This window comes from Vigna unguiculata, chromosome 2 (genome assembly GCF_004118075.2).
Source record: "Vigna unguiculata cultivar IT97K-499-35 chromosome 2, ASM411807v1, whole genome shotgun sequence".
Lineage (NCBI taxonomy): Eukaryota > Viridiplantae > Streptophyta > Magnoliopsida > Fabales > Fabaceae > Vigna > Vigna unguiculata.
Window position 1 is genome coordinate 33,116,089 of NC_040280.1, and position 20,470 is coordinate 33,136,558.

Genomic DNA, 20,470 nt, shown 5'->3' on the forward strand with positions numbered 1-20,470 from the left:
AGTTCATATACATCACAATAAACAGAACTGTCAACACCAAAATTCAATGCTGCTGCATGCATGCACGTATTATCACATTTCTCATAAATAACATCATACTTAACAATCTCCCAATCACACTTTCTGTAATACTTCAAATCCGCTTCTGTCTTTTTTGACACAGACAAAGATGTAAAACAAAAAGTCAATAAATGTAAGGGTGAACGTGAATGTGTCGTTTAAAAAACAATTATAAATACATATATGATGGGATAGTTTGATTCAACAGTCGTTTTCCGTTATGAATCAGTGTCGGATATGTATCCATCATTTCTGTGCTGATCAACAAAACACACCTCATTTCACTTTTCCCCTTTGTTTTCTCCCATATCAGTGACTCTCAAATCAACCATGCTTCCAACCAAAAGGCTTTAGCAGCCGTTTTGCCACACGTCCTTCTTTTCCCCTTTTATTCTGTCTTCTCTCTCCAAGATATTATTTAATTTCTGTTCTTGCTATACTGATTGATATCATAGTAGAGTGTCATTGCATATATATTATCGAATTATCTCAGCACTTTGTGAAGTTGGCACTTCTCGAAATGAGTAAGAAGGATGAGAGAGACATGTCTAGAGTTGAAGCAGTTCTCGAGCTCCTCAGAAAACAAACACCGCTCACTGTTAAACAGGTTCTTCTTTCACACCCTCTTCTCTCTACTTCCACTCACTGTTCTTTCTGCAGATACACTACTTTGTAATTAAAAGTGGAAAATTTATTACGCTGAGAGTTAAAGTTGCAGTTTTGGTCGCTCTTACTGCTCTGGGTTTGTTGGTTATATATATATATATATGTTCTACTAAAAGCCGTTATTTGAAGGAGAATTAATTACTCCAAAGTGGTGTTGTGGGTCTGATACAAACATGTTTTTTGTGTAGGAGAAATTCTGCAACTATGCTTGCGTGGAACGATTTCTGAAAGCAAAGGGGGATAACGTGAAAAGAGCTGCCAAGCAACTCAGGGCTTGCCTTTCTTGGAGAGAGAGCATAGGCGCTGGTAAATTATGATATATACATACATTATTACAACAGTGCTGTTCTAACATTCTTCTTCCCTTTCTTATTACTTTATATATCAATGAAAGTGAAAACCAGCCCTTTAAATCATTTGAATGAAGTCTTACAGAAAAAATGCACCCTATACTTCAGCATGATTTTACTGATTTTATTATGTTAATCATTTTTAAACAGATTATTTGGTGGCAGATGAGTTTTCAGGAGAACTGGCTGATGGGTTGGCGTACGTGGCTGGTCATGACGATGAGTACAGACCTGTAATGGTAACTTACATGTTTTTTCTGAACTTGAGTGTGCTAAGCTCTTTAGGTTTCTGCAACTGAGATAATGATAATAATAATGAGATGAACATGGTGTAACAGATTTTGCGGATGAAGCAAGAGTATCAGAAGTTTCATTCCCAGAAAATGTAAGTCCGGAAACAGAAGATAAGAATCGTTCTGAGTGAGCCTTTTGTTTCTTAAATTCATGATCTGCGTTGCTGCAGACACTGCAGTAGAGCTAAACTGTGGTTCTTTCTTTCTCTCTCTCTCTAGGTTCACTCGTTTGTTGGTCTTCACAATGGAGGTGGCTGTTTCGACCATGCCAATATACGTTCAACAATTTGTCTTGCTTTTCGATGCAAGTAAGTTGAACATAGTATATTGTTTTTGAATGATGTTTGAAAGAAGCATGTATATTAAGAGCTATGATGCTCCTATATGTCTTATAAACGGCATGTTCATATAAACGGCATGTTTCGTGACACGTATCCGATATTGATACTGAATATTTATATTTAATTTGAAAGATATTTTTTTATTTTTTGACATGATTTTTATGAATAAAATAAAAAATAAATTATGTTAGTTTTTATATATATATATATATCCGGGCGTTGGGTTGCAGGCTTTTACAGGTCTGTATCTGCTTTTACGAACCTACTTGTGGGAGCACTGAAGATAATGGGGGAGTACTACCCTGGGCGACTGCATAAAGCGTTTATCATAGACCCTCCCTCGCTGTTTCCTTATTTCTGGAAGGTAAGCAACATAATTATTGTAATAATCTAACCATTTTCACCATGCCAAGTATGGTCCAAAGCCGTGGGAGAGAGAATGATTGTGTGTGTTGCGGGTGCAGGGTGTGGGGGCATTCGTGGAGCTATCAGCAGTGACGAAGGTGGTTTCATCGTTGGATTTCGACGGTGAGGATGAATCATCAGGGGATTTAACCGGAGGAAGGTCGTGCTCCTCTTCGCGCTTTGCCTTCACGGTGTCTCATCACGTTGACTCGCTCAAGCCTTGGTATCTGAGCCTGTCGGAGACGTCGGTGGCTAGCAGGACGCCGGTGCAGCAGCGCACTCCTCGGCCCTCGTTTCTGCAATCGCCGGCGGGAATGGTGTTCCGGCGCGGAGGGAGGGTGTGTCGGGAATCGTTCTCGCCGCTGTGGAAGTTATACAGAAGGCCGTACGATGAAATGGTTTACAGATCAAAGATGTGGGGCCCGGTGGGAGGTCACTTTAGAGGACGCCACGTTTCACTTTCGCAACGTTTCTGAATCTCATCACTCCCATCTTGTGTACGTTTTTTTTTTTCTTACGGAAAACACCATGAGAAGAAGTAGAGTAGTAGTAATGCATTTAAATGGAATGAAGTAAATTATGCAGCAATAATTGAGTGGATTTTGGTTGAATTTCAACTATATATGTCAGTGTTCATGTGATTTCATGTGAAAGAGAGAAACATATTCAACAGATGAAGAAAAAATGGAAACCAGAGAACGAAAAAATAATGAAAATCGTGAGGGATCTTTCATGGATCGTAATAGGAAAAAGGCGATTCGAGTACCATTTAATAGTTGAAAAATAATTTTTTGAGTATTAAATTTTGACAACTTTCTCTTGTAATCGTAGGTGGTATTTTCTAAATGGTTCTTCATTTCTTTATTTTTTTCATTTTCAATAATCTAAAACCACTTAGAAAATAACATATTATGTTGTTGTGAGAGAAAATTGTCAAAATTTAATAGTTAAAATATCATTATCCTTAATAATTTTAACAAAAATTAAATTTTATATTTTTAACAAAAAAAATAAGGTATAAAAAGTAATAAGAGATAATATTAAATGAGTCTAAGTGAAATTTTGGTGTCTAACTGTATCATTGTACATGATAATAATAGTCTGATGATAAATTTAAGACATCACTTTTATGTTGGATTATATAAATAAAAAATCGTTATTCAACTTTTAAAGTTTCTTTTCTACCCTCAATTTTATTACATGGAAAATAATCATTCTAAAATTAAAAGGTAACGAGAGTATAAGGTCCACATCGATTAATATATACGAGAAAGTTCAATACCTGTATAAAAAAATATTTTAATGTTTGCAATTAGATAATGTTAACTTTTTTATTATATTATACTAATATTTCATTAATATTGATATTTAATTTTTTCAATAATTTTTAAAATAATTTATTGGTAATATATCAGAACAATAATTTATTTTAATAGTGTAATTAAATAAGTATAATATTTTACTTTAAAATTAAGTTTTCTTCTATAATGTTAACTTTTATATGTTAAAACTAAAGAAAAAAAAAATCCTGCGTTGCAGGATTAAATACTCGTCTTTTGGTAATGCGAAGGGCCTAACCCTCTAAAGCCCAAGAAAGCAGAAGTTACAAACAAATCCATGAACAAGTTATTGAATGGACTTTAACTTTCTACACCTTTTTATATATTTTTTCACTTCTTTTAGAATATACTTTTACATTTAAAAAAATAATATTCCAAATTAATGTGAAGTGCCATTAAATTAATAAGATGCAAGAAGAAAAAATTCCCATGACATGCATGAGTAAGTCTAGTTTATGGATCTGGATACCAATGGGGAGAAATTGGGCCATAAATAGTTCCCTAAAATCTTCATTAACAATTATTTTATCGATAAAATGATTTATAAAGTAAAAAGGATAGTTAATTGAACTGAAACAATAGTTAATCTTCTCCCATTCCAAGCAATAGTTTATTTGAATACACATGGCAATTATTTTTATTGAAATTCATTAAGAAAAAAAAACAAATAAAAAGAGAACACAGAAACATAGATTATTCAAGCAATGAGCTTTAGCACTGCAGTGATAAACTATAGGCTTCAATCTGCCATCATCTGCTCATAAACCAAAGGAGGAACACCAACTTCCACTGTTCCATCTAGCATTTGCATTACGTGCTTCATTGAAGGTCTTAAAGCAGGATTTGGATGAACACACCACAGTCCAATCAAGGCCATTTCCTCAAACCTCTTGAAATCATTCAGCACTTCCGAGTCATGTCTCACCACTAACTCTAGTTGCTTCAACACCACACACCTTAAAACCCAACTTGTAAGAACCACATCATAATCTTCACTGTCTTTTCCATCCCCACAAATCTCAACGTGCCTCCTGCAGCAAATAATCTCCAATAACATAACCCCATAACTGTATATGTCAACTTTAGCAGTTATTGGTGCACTCTTTAGCCATTCAGGTGCCATGTATCCCATTGTCCCTCTTAAATTAGTGTTTGTTCTAGTTTGATCTTTGTTCAAAAGCTTCGACAGTCCAAAATCTGCAATCTTTGGTGTGTAATTGGCATCAAGTAACACATTTTCGGGCTTTATGTCACAATGTATGATTTGGGTGTTGCACTCTTCGTGCAGGTATAGCAACCCTCTTGCTACTCCAAGAGCCATTTCCATCCTCTGACCCCATTCAGGCCTTTCTCCCTCTCCAAACAAATAACTAGAGAGGGCACCATTTGGCATCAACTCATACACAAGAATTCGATGGCTACTCTCAATGCAAAACCCCAAAAGCCTCACCAAATTTCTATGATGAGTACGACCAATAATTTTTAGCTCAGTCGTGAATTCACTCTCACTTTTCTCAATTTTCTTTTCCAGTTTCTTTACTGCAACATCAATCTCTGCATCACCTATTACTAAAGCACCACGATAGACTTTTCCAGAAGCTCCCTTTCCAAGAATCTTAGTAAATCCGTCTGTTGCTTCATGCAGCTCCTGAAAGGTGAATTCTCTGAAGTTGATTCCAATAGCTGTTGCATTCAGATGCTTCTTTCTTCTTGTTAGTCTCCGAGTGAAAGGATGATAGTAGACAGCAAGTGCACCAAAGAAACAGGCAAGAGTTGCAGTAACTGCAACAAGAACCTTCAAAAGGACTCTTACATTAAAACTTTTCTTCTTAGGAAGTTCTGACTCAACCCTGTTAGCAGCTTTAAGCAGAGCTTTCAATCCCTTTGAAGAAGAGCTATTTCTAGCATTCAGTAAGGGCAGTCTCTTCTTGACACACGTGGAGGTGGAAGGGTCATAAGTTGCAGCAACAATGTTACAATCATCTATTACGGCCTTCTTACAACTTTCCAAGTCAACACCAGACAAGTTAACAAGTTGAGTATTAAAATGGAAATCAGTGTCGTCGAAAACATGGAGTTTGAAGTTGTTCTCTGCACAGTAATTGATGACAATTGGTGGGTGACACCCTTTTGAAATATCTTGATCATCGAAAGGGATATAACCTGGAATACACTCACACTTCACTGATTCATTGTCAGGAGAACTGCACAAGCCATACACACCGCAGATAACATTCACTCTGCAGGGATCCTCCACAGCTCTCCAAACCCTCCTCCAACCGGTCCCATTCCTCTTGTGATAAGCATATTGCTGGAAATTCCCATTCTCATCTATTACAGCACGATGATAATAATCCTCCACCGGGGTTGGAGTGGTGTTGGTTATAGAGTAGATGTTCCCGGTGCCGGTGATAAGGTACATGAGAGCAGTGGTAGAATTAAACACCAAAGTCACATTTGGGGTGGTGGTTGAAATGTACCAGTACGCAGGGTCATCCCATTGGTAAGCTCTGAGCAACAAGTTGCCATCATCTTGCATTTGTAGCATGAAACTTCCCAACGAGTAGTTTGAAAGTCCTTTCCCCTTGGAAAAGAGGGTTTTAGTACTCAGCAAGGTTTGGCCCGGTAAGATGGTGTTGGTTGGAGAGTTGAAACTCTGCCACACAGATACTAAGTTGGAGCCGTTGATGACAAAATTGCCATCATCTTGCATGTCAGCAGAAGTTGCAGCATCGCCCTCTGCTGAATTGTATATGGTGTTTGCAGTGGTTCCGTTTGGGTGTACCACCACAAGGTTTCCTGCAGAAGTGAATTGAATTTGGGAATTTTGTTCCACAGGGGGAGAGAGGTACCATGCGAGTGTTATATCTGAGATTCTCCCAAACCATATTCCCACAAGAAAGAGACCACTGGGAAGATGGAGGAATCCAAATTCAAAATCATCCGAGGGTGACTTCCATGTAGAGTTTGATCCAGCAGTTATGCTGGTGTTTGGTTGTACAATGGCATGGAATCCATTCAGAAGTGAAAGTAGTATGAAAATGGAAGGGAGAAAGATAGGCAAAGACATTGGATTTGCTTGAAATGAATGTGGTGTGAGTGAAAGGTGAAATAAAACAACTAAAGAAGTTGACCTGAAGAGTCTTCTTTAGACTTGTTCTAGCCATGCTAACTTTAGTCGGGTAGAATAGTTCAAGTGTGAGTCAAAAAGAGTCGAACTTGAATAGAAAAGATAAAGTTAAACACTATATACGAATAAAGGTCTATAATACCATTGTTTTAAGGTTTTTGGGTTAGAGTGATGTCAAATGTCTTATATGTGTAAGACTAATGTCATATAACCATATGGAACCACAATCTCTCGATAAATGACTATAAACCATATATATGAAAAAATATATATAAACCCATCGCTATATCATGGACCATATAATTGGGCATTTAACTGCTGCTAAATGTAGTCATTATTGTGTATCTGACAATTCAATTTGCCACTTTAATAACGAAACTTCCAAGTTGTTAAGTTTGGCTTACTTTTCCTCACATTCTTATCTTCAATGGATCAAGGCTGAGTTGAAAATGCAGCAAAAATGAAGGTGGACACATTTATTTCACTTCTGTTTGTATGAAAAGTCATTTGAATTTGATAGACATGAAATGCAATAAAAGTTTCATCTTGCACATTCCTCCACGCAACGGAAAAAGATTGGTTTGATGTTCCATAAGTTTACCATCATCGATAGGTTGAATGACTGAGCATCTCTTTTTGATCAAAATTCAGTCTTTATTATGACTTGGTCTTAAAATCCATACAATTCATCAGAACAGGTGGAGAATTTCGAAAAATGTGTTTTTTTTTTTCAACACTTCAAGTATTTTGCTGGAGGTTAAGAAGTTGGTTTCTAATACCTAACATTTCCTCTTACGAAAACTAAGAAAGAAAGATGACAATTCTAAACTAGAAAAAATAAGAAAAGTTGCTATTGTTTTTTCTGGGAACCCTCCATCTTCAATACCTAGATGTAGTAAGTATTAAAATTAAGTAGTTTTATTCTATTAATAAATTGAGCCTCAATTTTAAGATTGACCTTTATATAATTAACAGCTATTATTCCTGCAGATCATTTAGACTAAACTTCTGACAAAATAACACATTTATTTTGTGTTCTGAATAAAAGTTGACTATTGACATGAAGGAAAATTATTTTTTCAATACTTCAAGTATTTTGCTGGAGGTTAAGAAATTGGTTTCTAATACCTAAGATTTCCTCTTACGAAATCTAAGAAAGATCGATACAAGACAATTCTAAACTAGAAAAAAACTTGTCTGATAACTCTTTAAACAACAATAAGATGTTCTTTTTCTTGGAACCTTCAATCTTCAATTCAAAGATTTACTAGTAAGTATTAAAATTAAGTAATTTTATTATATTAATAAATTGAGCCTCAATTTTAAGATTGACCTCTCATATAATTAACAGCTATTACTCCTGCAGACCATTTGGACTAAAATTAGGACAAACTAACACATTTATTTATCTTTTGAATAAAAATTCACTATTGACATGAAATGAACTGCATCCAACCATTCATCATGCACAGGAAAATATTGACTAAGTTTTAAGCAATCAGCTCCATAGTTTTATACAGTTACCTAATAAATTAAACATATTCTGATATAGATAACAATTAATAACCTTTGGATTATCTTTTTTAATTAAATATCACAAATTTAATCTAAAAATAAACTTTGAATTTGTAAGCACCACATCAATGAAATTAAAGTAATGTAAATTTTCATAGCACATTTTTTCTATCTATGAGTCGATTGATGGGACTCCCACTTCCACATTTCCTTCCAACATCTGTACTACAGTTTTCATAGATGGTCGAAGAGCTGGATTGGGATTTACGCACCATAATCCAACCATGGCCATTCTTTCAAACCTCCTGATATCACTTTCAACTTCGAGATGATGAATCATTGCGGCTCTTAAATTGTTTTGTTTTGCCAGATACAAGACCCAATCTATTAGTATCAAGTCATCACCCATTGTTTCATCCTCAATTTGATGCAACTCTATATGTTTTCTGCAAAATATGATTTCCAGCAACATGACACCAAAGCTGTAGATATCCACCTTTGTAGTAACAGGTGCATTTTTGAGCCATTCTGGTGCCATATATCCCACTGTCCCTCTAGCATTGGTGTTTGTTCGAGTTTTATCTTTCATTAGCAACTTTGCCAGTCCAAAATCTGAGATCTTTGCAGTGTAATTAGAGTCAAGCAGAACATTCTGAGGCTTTATGTCACAGTGGATGATTTGATGGTCACAATCTTCATGCAGATATAGCAAGCCTCTTGCAATTTCAACCACAATTCTCACTCTACTTTCCCAGCTGGGTTTATCGCCTTCATCGAAAAGGAAGTTGGATAGTGTTCCGTTTTCCATTTTCTCATAAACCAAAAGCCTGTGACTCTGCTCATTGCAAAATCCCAATAAGCCAACAAGATTTCTGTGATGAGTGAGAGCAATAACTTGAACTTCTGTCACAAATTCTTTATCACCTTGGTCTTCTACTTGCTCCAGTTGTTTGACAGCAACCTGAACCTGTTGACCTTCCATGTTTAAAATCCCACCATACACCGTACCATAGGCACCTCGACCAAGTTTTTCTTTGAATCCATTAGTTGCTTCTCTCAGCTGTTGGAATGAAAATGCCTTCAGATTGATATCCATCGGCTTTGGCTTTGGCTTTGGTGGTGCTTTTTTATGCAGACAAACGGGGTGATGATATATGGTAGTAGCTACAAACAATGAAGCAAGTAATGAACAAGAGATGAGAGCCGCTATCAGAACAACCAAAGAAGATGATTTTTTATCATTGGCAACCAGAGGAACTTTAACCAGCATCACACTATTATTAGTTTTAGGGATGATTCTCGCGGCATTTATAATTGGCCATTTTTTCTTATGGCAATCACTGCCAATTAAAACAGAAACCATGCTGAGACAATCATCCATCAATTCTTTCTTGCATCTTTCCAGATCCATGTTATTCAAGACTCGTTGATCAAAAAAAACGTAGCCTTCGGTTGGTATATCAGCACGTTGAATCTCTTTCACTTCTACCATAAAGTTAGAGGCAGAAGAATTTGCAGCACACAAGTCCATGACCTCACTGAGATAGCACCCCTTGGAGGGTGCTGTTGGATCCAAAGGAGTATAACCAGGTAAGCATCCACAGGTGTATGTATGGTTCTCAGAATCAGTTGTATTGCAAAAGCCATACACCCCACAAAGGGCCGTCACAGTGCAAGGCTCTGTTACTGCCTTCCACACTGATCTCCACTCATTTCCATTCTCTTTAAGGTAAATCCACTTCTGAAAGTTTCCCTTGTCATCCACCACCACACGGTGATAGTAATCTTGGATTGCACCCTCTGCCTCTGTAGTCATGTAATATATAATTTGATTGGTGGCGTTGACCGCGTAAAGAAAAGCTGTTGTGCTGTTAAAAATAATTCTCACGCCTGTGTTTTGGACAGTGCCACTCCACCAGTAGGCAGAATCCGTGAAGCGATGAGCTTTAAGAAGAATGTTGCCATCAGACTGCTGAATCTCCAAACTGTATTGTCCAGTTGAGTAGTCAACTGATCCATTGGCATTGGAGTAGAGCTTCCGACTGGTATTGAAGGTTTGGCCTAATAGAAGAGTATCCGTGGGTGAATCAAAGCTCTGCCATATAACGTTGGAAAGAGAATTCTTCAAGACGAAATTCCCGTCATCGTTCATTTCTGCTGATGCAGCGTTTGTTCCTTCGTATATGGGGAATGAATCCCCGTTGAGAGGTTGGAGCACAAATTGGCCACTTCGTGTGAGATTGATGGATGATCCAATTTCAACTGGGTTGTCACGGTTTGCAGACCAAACCAATGTTCTATCAGGAATTTTGTCAAACCAGATTCCAACAAGATAGCGGCCAGTGGTAAGGTGGTAGAATCCAAAGGCGTAATCCCCGGAGGATGATAGCCAGGATGAATTGGTGCCAGCGACGATGGTGGAACCCAGTTGAATTGAGTTAGCATGATTCCCAGAAGTAAAGGAACATAGAAGGAAGGCAACAGAGAGAAGAAATTGGATAGCCATTTTTGGTAGGAAAGAGGTATGTGCAATGCAATCAAAACTTAAGCTGTATTGTCATAATATATACTTTCACATTCATGCATAGTTGGCTCGGATACTTCACGGTAATTATGCAGCGGAAGACTTTAGGCGACAGATTGACTTTGTCAAGATTTTAACTGTGGAGTTAGAATTTGGGTATGAAGAAGATAATAATAGGTGGGTTGAATAGTATATGTATAAATATATTATCTTTATCAAATATATAAATGTAATTTATTCTCCGAGCTCCATAAACTGCTGACACGCTTCGTCGTGCAGGTAAGTCTATGAGGCCGCCAACAGAGTCCTCACCGCGCGCCGGAGCCGGAGCCGTATCACCCACCCCAACCACAGTCCCTTCTCATTGGTTGATTATTAGTTGTAGTAATCCAGAGATTCTCCTTCTCTGTGTATTACATTACTTTTACACAGAGAGCTTTGTCTTTTCTACTTAAAATATATGATTTTCATTCATACTCATTATTTTTTACAATTTTTACTTAAACGTACGGTATATTTTTTTATCAGGTGTACGGTCATATTTTTTGGGACGATGATTTTTTATTATTAAATTTTCATCTTATACGATGTAACATCATCTTCTGAATAATTTTGGAATATTAAAAATGAAAAATAGAAAAATAGAAAACCATTTAAAAAGTAACACATAAAATTATAAGAAAAAATTGTCAAAATTTAATAGTTAAAAAATTATTTTCTTATTTTTTGTTGTGTTATAATGTCAATTATCCTGAATCATCAACTCTAATATTATTAATGAGTTTATTTTTTTATTCACACTTTAATTATTCCCAACACTCACATGTTTCTCATATATTTTCCAATCATTGATGTGCTTTATTTTAGAAAGGTCCCTTAAACAAAAAATAATGAAAAATAATATATATGTGACACGAATCTCCTTTTAACTCAAAATTTTAAAATATTATATTTATAGATTTTTTTCTTATATTTTATTTTAATTTTATGATTTATGCCTAATATATAACTTAAACTTATATTTAAATTATTTCTAATTAATTATTAGCGTAGGCTGATCTTTAAAATCAATGTCCTACCTCTACTTATACATTCTTATTTTACTCTTATAGAAGTATGAAACTCATTTTTAATTATTGGCATTGAAAACAATAATAAAATCTCGTTTATTGAATTATATCTGTATTAAGGATAATTATATAAATGCTTTTGAATTACTACTTTAATATTGGTTACAAATTATATTTATCTTGGTGTTAACTCATTTATTTATTTTTTGGTTGATTAATTTTTCAAAAGTATAAAAAATATTGATTTTATATATCTTTACAAATAATTTGACAAAAAGTAATCTTAAAAATAATTACTCAATAAAACCATAATGACTTAAATATAAAATATTACTAAACATATGGGAACTAAGTTAATTGTATATCATAGTATTTTTATTAAGAATGCATAATTTCATTGTGATTTTAAATATTTTACTTTAAAATTATGTTTTCTTCTATAATGTTAATTTTTATATTTTAAAATTAAAAATAAAAATCGTACGTTGCAGGGATTAAATACTTGCCTTTTGGTAATACTAAGGGCCTAATCCCGTAAAGCCCAAGAACACAAACTTCAAACAAAGACATGCGAAAGTTATGGAATAAACTCTCTTTTTTTCTGATACTTCCTGCACCTCCATTAATTTCTTATTTCACCTCCAAAAATTTTAAAATTTCTCTTTCACCCTTCAGGCAAAGTAAAAACCCCAGTTTACTTTCTCTTTCACATCTTTCCCTTTCCCCACCCTCTCTCCATTCTCTCATTCTCACAAACGCCACCACCTTTTGCACCTTTTGCAGTCTTTGGGCCATAAATAGTTCTCTAAAATCTTCATTACCAGTTATTTTAGCGATAAAATGGTTTATAAAGCAAGATAGAAAATAATGTTAAGCATGTAAACTAACACTCAATATTAGTTAATTGAATCTGAAACAGTAGTTAATCTTCACCTCCATTCCAAGCATATATGTTTTGTACTGTAACTAGAAACATGCGAAGAAATATCATGCTACTTATTCTGTGGAATGCTTGAGCATATATAGAAAGCAACAAATGATTTAATTTTTATTGAAATTCATTAAGCAAAAAATAAAAAATAAAAAGAGAACACACAAACGTAGATTATTCAAGTAATAAGCTCATCAAAGTTTTTGGATCAAGTGAAAAGCTTGAAGAATTATTGAAGAGATTTTTCTGGAAGCTTTAGCACTGCAGTGATAAACTACAGGCCATGATCTGCTCATAAACCAAAGGAGGAACACCAACTTCCACTGTTCCATCTAGCATTTGCATTACGTGCTTCATTGAAGGTCTTAAAGCAGGATTTGGATGAACACACCACAGTCCAATCAAGGCCATTTCCTCAAACCTCTTGAAATCATTCAGCACTTCTGTGTCATCTCTCACCACTACCTCTAGTTGCCTACACACCACACACCTTAAAACAAAATTTGAAAGAACCAAATCATAATCTTCACTGTCTTTTCCATCCTCACAAATCTCAACGTGCCTCCTGCAGCAAATAATCTCCAATAACATAACCCCAAAACTGTATATGTCAACTTTCGCAGTTACTGGTGCACTCCTTAGCCATTCAGGTGCCAGGTATCCCATCGTTCCTCTTAAGTTAGTGTTTGTTCTAGTTTGATCTTTGTTCAAAAGCTTCGACAGTCCAAAATCTGCAATCTTTGGTGTGTAATTGGCATCAAGTAACACATTTTCGGGCTTTATGTCACAATGTATGATTTGGGTGTTGCACTCTTCGTGCAAGTATAGCAACCCTCTTGCGACTCCAAGAGCCATTTCAATCCTCTGACCCCATTCAGGCCTTTCTCCCTCTCCAAACAAATAACTAGAGAGGGCACCGTGTGGCATCAACTCATACACAAGAATTCGATGGCTACTCTCAATGCAAAACCCCAAAAGCCTCACCAAATTTCTATGATGAGTACGGCCAATAATTTTTAGCTCAGTCGTGAATTCAGTCTCACTTTTGTCTATTTTCTTTTCCAGTTTCTTTACTGCAACATCAATCTCTGCATCATCTATCACTAGAGCACCACGATAGACTCTGCCAGAAGCTCCCTTTCCAAGAATCTTAGTAAATCCCTTTGTTGCTTCACACAGCTCCTGAAAGGTGAATTCTCTGAAGTTGATTCCCATAGCTGTTGCATTCAGATGCTTCTTTCTTATTGTTAGTTTCCGAGTGAAAGGATGATAGTAGACAGCAAGGGCACCAAAGAAACAGGCAAGAGTTGCAGTAACTGCAACAAGAACCTTTAAAAGGATTTTTACATTAAAAATTTTCTTCTTAGTATATGTTCCAGATTCAATCCTGTGAGCAACCTTAAGCAGTGCTTTCAGTCCCTTTGAAGAAGAGCTATTTCTAGCATTCAGTAAGGGCAGTCTCTTCTTGGCACATGTGGAGGTGGAATGGTCATAAGTTGCAGCAACAATGTTACAATCATCTATTACATCCTTCTTACAACTTTCGAAGTCAACACCAGCTAAGCTAACAAGATGAGTATTAAAATGGAAATCAGTGTCGTCAAAGACCTGGAGTTTGAAGTTGTTCTCTGCACAGTAATTTATGACAGCTGGTGGATGACACCCTTTTGAAATATCTCGATCATCGAAAGGGATATAACCTGGAATACACTCACACTTTACTGATTCATTGTCAGGAGAACTGCACAAGCCATACACACCACAGACAGCATTCACTCTGCAGGGATCCTCCACAGCTCTCCAAACCCTCCTCCAACCGGTCCCATTCCTCTTGTGATAAGCGTATTGCTGGAAATTCCCATTCTCATCTATTGTAGCACGGTGATAGTAATCCTCCACCGGGGTTGGAGTGGTGTTGGTTATAGAGTAGATGTTCCCGGTGCCGGCGACAAGGTACATGAGAGCAGTGGTGGCATTAAACACCAAAGTCACATTGGAGGTTATGGTTGAAATGTACCAGTATGCAGGGTCTAACCACTGGTACGCTTTGAGCACCCAGTCGCCATCATCTTGCATTTGTAATAGGAAACTTCCCAACGAGTAGTTTGAAGGTCCTTTGCCCTTGGAATAGAGGGTTTTAGTACTGAGCAATGTTTGGCCCGGTAAGATAGTGTTGGTTGGATAGTTGAAACTCTGCCATACAGATACTAATTTGGAGTCCTTGATGACAAAATTGCCATCATCTTGCATGTCAGCAGAAGTTGCAGCAGCACCTTCTTCTGAATCGTATATGGTGTTAGCAGTAGTCCCATTTGGGTGTACAACCACAAGGTTTCCTGCAGAAGTGAATTGGATTTGGGAATTTGGTTCCACAGGAGGAGAGAGGTACCATGCGAGTGTTATATCTGAGATTCTCGCAAACCATATTCCCAAAAGAAAGAGACCACTGGGAAGATGGAGGAATCCAAATTCAAAATGACCCGAGGGTGACTTCCATGTAGAGTTTGATCCAGCAGTGATGCTGGTGTTTGGTTGTACAATGGCATGGAATCCATTCAGAAGTGAAAGTAGTATGAAAATGGAAGGGAGAAAGATAGGCAAAGACATTGGATTTGCTTGAAATGAATGTGGTGTGGGTGAAAGGTGTATAAATCATCAACTAAAGAAGTTGACCTGAGAAATCTTCTTTAGTCTTGTTTTAGCCATGCTAACTTTAGTTGGATGGAAACTTGCAACCCATCAAAGACCGTAGAATTGTGCATTAATGACTAAGTACAGCTAATTGTAGTCATTATTGTGTAACTGACAATTCAATTTGCCCCTTTAATAATGAAACTCCCAAGTTGTCAAGTTTGGCTTGCCTTTCCACAGATTCTTCTCGTTCAGTGGATCAAGGTTGAGTTGAAAATGCAGAAAAGAAATGAGGGTGGACACATTTATTTCACTTTTGTTCGTATGAAAAGTCATTTGATATTTATGCACATAAAATGCCACTAAAAGTTCATCTTGCACATTGTTGTACGCAAAGGAAAAGAATTGGTTTGATGTTCCTTATGTTTACAGTAATAGATAAGTTGAAGGCTATGTATCGTTGTAATTAAATTAATAAGATATAAATAAAGTTCGGTTATGAATCATGGTCCAATCTCTCATGATTCAATCTGATTAAGATTCACTATTTACAACTTCATCTTAAAATCTGAAATATCCATCCAAACAGATAAGTTGTCCAAGAGTTTCAGAAAGATGTTTTGATACCAAAAGTTAAGAGTTAGACATAATCGAAAAGTAAGAAAGTGGGAGAATTCCGTTGGTAAAGTACGTTAGAACAATCAGTGTTCAGCTACCATATCGATCAAATGACATGCAATAGTTGAAGAAGACAAGGCATGTAAGTGTTTGACAGAATGCCCAGGAGAAAAATTCTCATTATAATTGAAGAGAAAAGGATGATACAAAGCAGAAGCTTAGAAGCGTTTATAAACAAGGATTTGCAAGACAAAAAAAGCAAAAGAGCAAAGCTAACTCTAACAGTCAGAACTGAAGAAGATCTGTGATATCTCTATCAAGGCAATCTTATGTAAATTTAAAAGACAAGAAAATTAAAGTAATACAAATTTTGATTGAACATTTTTTCCATCTATGAGTTGATTGTTGGGACTCCCACTTCGACATTTCCTTCCAACATCTGTACCACAGTTTTCATAGATGGTCGAAGAGTTGGATTGGGATTTACGCACCATAATCCAACCATGGTCATTCTTTCAAACCTCCTGATATCACTTTCAACTTCGAGATGATGAATCATTGCGGCTCTTAAATTGTTTTGTTTTGCCAGATACAAGACCCAATCTATTAGTATCAAGTCATCACCCATTGTTTCATCCTTAATTTGATGCAACTCAATGTGTTTTCTGCAAAATATGATTTCCAACAACATGACACCAAAGCTGTAGATATCAACCTTTGCAGTAACAGGTGCATTTTTGAGCCATTCTGGTGCCATATATCCCACTGTCCCTCTGGCATTGGTGTTTGTTCGAGTTTTATCTTTCATTAGCAACTTTGCCAGTCCAAAATCTGAGATCTTTGCAGTGTAATTAGAGTCAAGCAGAACATTCTGAGGCTTTATGTCACAGTGGATGATTTGATGGTCACACTCTTCATGCAGATATAGCAAGCCTCTTGCAATTTCAACCACAATTCTCACTCTACTTTCCCAGCTGGGTTTATCCCCTTCATCGAAAAGGAAGTTGGATAGTGTTCCTTTTTCCATTTTCTCATAAACCAAAAGCCTATGACTCTGCTCATTGCAAAATCCTAATAAGCTAACAAGATTTCTGTGATGAGTGAGAGCAATAACTTGAACTTCTGTCACAAATTCTTTATCACCTTGGTCGTCTACTTGCTCCAGTTGTTTGACAGCAACATGAACCTCTTGATCCTCCAAGTTTAAAATCCCACCATACACCGTACCATAGGCTCCTCGACCAAGTTTGTCTTTGAATCCATTAGTTGCTTCTCTCAGCTGTTGGAATGAAAATACCTTTAGATTGATATCCACAGGCTTTGTCTTTGGCTTTGGTGGTGCTTGTTTGTGCATGAGATGCCGACAAACGGGGTGATGATAAATGGCAGTAGCTACAAACAATGCAGCAAGTAGTGAGCAAGAGACGAGAGCCACTATCAAAATAGCCAAAGACGATCCCTCCTTATCATTGGCAACAACAGGAACTTTAACCAGCATCACACTATTACTAGTTTTAGGGAAGATTCTTGCGGCATTTATAATTGGCCATTTTTTCTTATAGCAATTATTGCCAAGTGAAACAGCAACCATGCAGAGACAATCATCCAACAATTCTTTCTTGCATCTTTCCTGATCCATGCTAGTTAAGACTTGTAGATCAAAAAAAACATAGCCATGGTTTGGTATATCAGCATGTTGAACCTCTTTCACTTCTACCATAAGGTTAGAGGCAGAAGAATTTGCAGCACACAAGTCCATGACCTCGCTGAGATAGCACCCCTTTGAGGGTGCTGTTGGATCCAAGGGAGTATAACCAGGTAAGCATCCACAGGTGTATGTATGGTTCTCAGAATCAGTTGTATTGCAAAAGCCATACACCCCACAAAGGGCAGTCACAGTGCAAGGCTCTGTTACTGCCTTCCACACAGATCTCCACTCATTTCCATTCTCTTTAAGGTAAATCCACTTCTGAAAGTTTCCCTTGTCATCCACCACCACACGGTGATAGTAATCTTCAATTGCACCCTCTACCTCTGTGGTCATGTTAAATATAATTTGGTGGGTGGCATTGACCGCGTAAAGAAAAGCTGTTTTGTTATCAAAAATAATTCTCACACCTTTGTTTTGGACAGTGTCACTCCACCAGTAGGCAGAATCCGTGAAGCGATGAGCTTTAAGAAGAATGTTGCCATCAGACTGCTGAATCTCCAAACTGTATTGTCCAGTTGAGTAGTCAACTGATCCATTGGCATTGGAGTAGAGCTTCCGACTGGTATTCAAGGTTTGGCCTAATAGAAGAGTATCCGTGGGTGAATCAAAGCTCTCCCATATAACGTTGGAAAGTGAATTCTTCAAGACGAAATTCCCGTCATTCTGCATCACTGCTGATGCAGTGTTTGTTCCTTCGTAGATGGGGAATGAAGTCCCGTTGAGAGGTTGGAGCACAAATTGGCCACTTCGTGTGAGATTGATGGAAGATCCAATTTCTACTGGATTGTCACGGTTTGCAGACCAAACCAATGTTCTATCAGGAATTTTGTCAAACCAGATTCCAACAAGATAGCGACCACCAATAAGGTTGTAGAATCCAAAGGCATAATCCCCAGAAGATGATCGCCAAGATGAATTGGTTCCAGCCACGATGCTGGACCCCAGTTGGATTGAGTTAGCATCGTTCCCGGAAGCAAAGGAACATAGAAGGAAGGCAACAAAGAGAAGAACTTGGATAGCCATTTTTGGTAGGAAAGAGGTATGCAATGCAATCAAAACTGAATCTGTGTCGTAGTAATATATACATGCATGCATATGCTGAATGAATATCATGAATAGTGTTCCAACATACTTCACGACAATTAAGTACTAGGTTTGTAAGGTACCTTGTACTTGTTAGATTTTTCGATAATAGATTTCTGGGTGTCTGTACTTATATATTTATTTATTGTACATTTGTCAATGGAACACCTCCTTCTTAAATATAAATAACTACAAAGTGTTTATTGATTGTTCATGAAAGACTAGCTAAATTCATATCTTCCTAATATCTCCACTTAAGGAAGTCTTGAATTGCAGCCACCATGACATCAAATGTCCATTCAAAGTTTCCAGGGCTAGTTGTCTTATCCAATTAATTAGATGAAAACGAATGCAGCAGACCCATTGACTCTGCCACGTTAATACTGAATTTCCAAAGTCAACGCCTTTTTCTTTTATCCAATTTTAGAGTTCAACTACTTCAATGGGATGGGTATGGATCAAGGTCTACTTGATGCTGCAAACCAATAAGGAAAGACACATTTATTTCACTTTTGAATGAAATGAATTGAAAGACTTACTGGCTACATGATCTTTAGAGAGAATTTAGAAACCAGAAGCAGGAATTGTTAAGGAATTGTTAGGTTTAGAAAGGGGTTTTTCTGGGAAGATATAACACTAATAAGACCTGAGCTCAATTAAATAAGGCTTTGACATCACTTTCAACCAAAAACCTTAAGACAATAGGTTTATGAGTCTTTATTCTTATATATTGTTCTACTTTTTCATTTTTAGCTAATATGGAAATTAGACTCACTTATATTCCTAATCATCTCCCCTCAAATATGAGTTTCTTCAACTACATTTGTATACTCTCCTTCCGGTGGAAGAATTCCAAACCACGGGTACTCATTTTCTGCCTTGTCTATACTGTCGTTTTTTCTTAACGGGACAGGCTTATCTGAATCTTTGTCATTTTTCTTAATGGGACACGCTTACCTGAAATCTTTGCCAGAAAAACTTTCTATACAAGGATCATACTGCACTCGTCTGAACATATTTTAACCATCAATTCTGATACCACTTGTTAGATTTACAGAAAAGATTTTACTGAAAAAATACAACACCAACTAGACTTGAGCTAATAAAACATTCACAGGATTATCAACCTATCAAGAATGAAATGTATCGAAAGACTTACGAGGTACATGATATACGGAGAATATTTAAAAACCAGAAGTAGGAATACTTGTACAAATGAATGTTTGAATGCTATTTTAAAAAATGAAATGCGAAAAGTTAACCAGATACTTTAATGAGTTGTTTAATCAAATTTTCGTAATTCAATTTATATTTTTCTTAAGATTTATCTTATAAATGTCGTGCGTTAAAAATGTTTTATATTTCTTAAGGAAATAATAATACTTTTTTTTTCGTTTCTTGAGATATAGTAAATTTTTCTAATAATTATTTTTTTTCTCTCTTAGAGTAAGTTTTTATTATCGTCTTTTCTACATAAATACGATAGTTTTATCTATATCATGTGAAAACAAGACTAAAGTGTTTTATAAAGAAATTGACAATTTTTGAAACAAAAAGTATGAAAGTTTTAAAAGAAGGTGAGGAAGTTATTTATACTAAACAAACATTTTAATCTTATTTTTAATAATAGAAATTAACATTCTACTTAATTAAAATAATTTCATTATATTATAAGATATATAACTTTACTTTTCCTTAATCCAGTAACTGTCTAACTTAACTTCTTTATTAAAACAATAACACAATCTGTAATTCCTAAATTTTTATCCTAATAAAATTATTTATCTTATGTTTTTTTAATT

The 20,470-nt window shown here is 36.2% G+C and overlaps 5 protein-coding genes across 5 annotated transcripts; 1 reads left to right on the forward strand and 4 right to left on the reverse strand.

Annotated features, from left to right (window-relative positions):
- The first annotated feature begins 580 nt into the window (after nt 1-580).
- Nucleotides 581-2,705, forward strand: LOC114167375 (CRAL-TRIO domain-containing protein C23B6.04c-like). Its single transcript, XM_028052455.1, has 7 exons — nt 581-667; nt 915-1,032; nt 1,227-1,315; nt 1,415-1,461; nt 1,589-1,677; nt 1,941-2,074; nt 2,175-2,705. The coding sequence occupies exons 1-7, from the start codon at nt 581-583 to the stop codon at nt 2,589-2,591; spliced, it is 981 nt and encodes a 326-aa protein (XP_027908256.1). The 3' UTR covers nt 2,592-2,705.
- A 1,326-nt stretch (nt 2,706-4,031) lies between these two features.
- LOC114174315 (G-type lectin S-receptor-like serine/threonine-protein kinase LECRK2) lies at nt 4,032-6,525 on the reverse strand. Its single transcript, XM_028059142.1, has one exon. The coding sequence runs from the start codon at nt 6,523-6,525 to the stop codon at nt 4,195-4,197; it is 2,331 nt and encodes a 776-aa protein (XP_027914943.1). The 3' UTR covers nt 4,032-4,194.
- A 1,747-nt stretch (nt 6,526-8,272) lies between these two features.
- LOC114174649 (G-type lectin S-receptor-like serine/threonine-protein kinase LECRK3) lies at nt 8,273-10,616 on the reverse strand. The gene has a single exon (XM_028059476.1). The coding sequence runs from the start codon at nt 10,604-10,606 to the stop codon at nt 8,273-8,275; it is 2,334 nt and encodes a 777-aa protein (XP_027915277.1). The 5' UTR covers nt 10,607-10,616.
- Nucleotides 10,617-12,820: 2,204 nt separating this feature from the next.
- On the reverse strand, nt 12,821-15,232 carry LOC114167459 (G-type lectin S-receptor-like serine/threonine-protein kinase LECRK2). The gene has a single exon (XM_028052555.1). It carries the CDS (start codon nt 15,230-15,232, stop codon nt 12,881-12,883), a length of 2,352 nt encoding a protein of 783 aa, XP_027908356.1. The 3' UTR covers nt 12,821-12,880.
- A 1,033-nt stretch (nt 15,233-16,265) lies between these two features.
- On the reverse strand, nt 16,266-18,608 carry LOC114174650 (G-type lectin S-receptor-like serine/threonine-protein kinase LECRK4). The gene is made up of 3 exons (XM_028059477.1): nt 17,874-18,608; nt 17,090-17,822; nt 16,266-16,987 (listed from the first exon to the last, which is right to left on the reverse strand). Exons 1-3 carry the CDS (start codon nt 18,606-18,608, stop codon nt 16,266-16,268), a joined length of 2,190 nt encoding a protein of 729 aa, XP_027915278.1.
- Between the last annotated feature and the right edge of the window lie 1,862 nt (nt 18,609-20,470).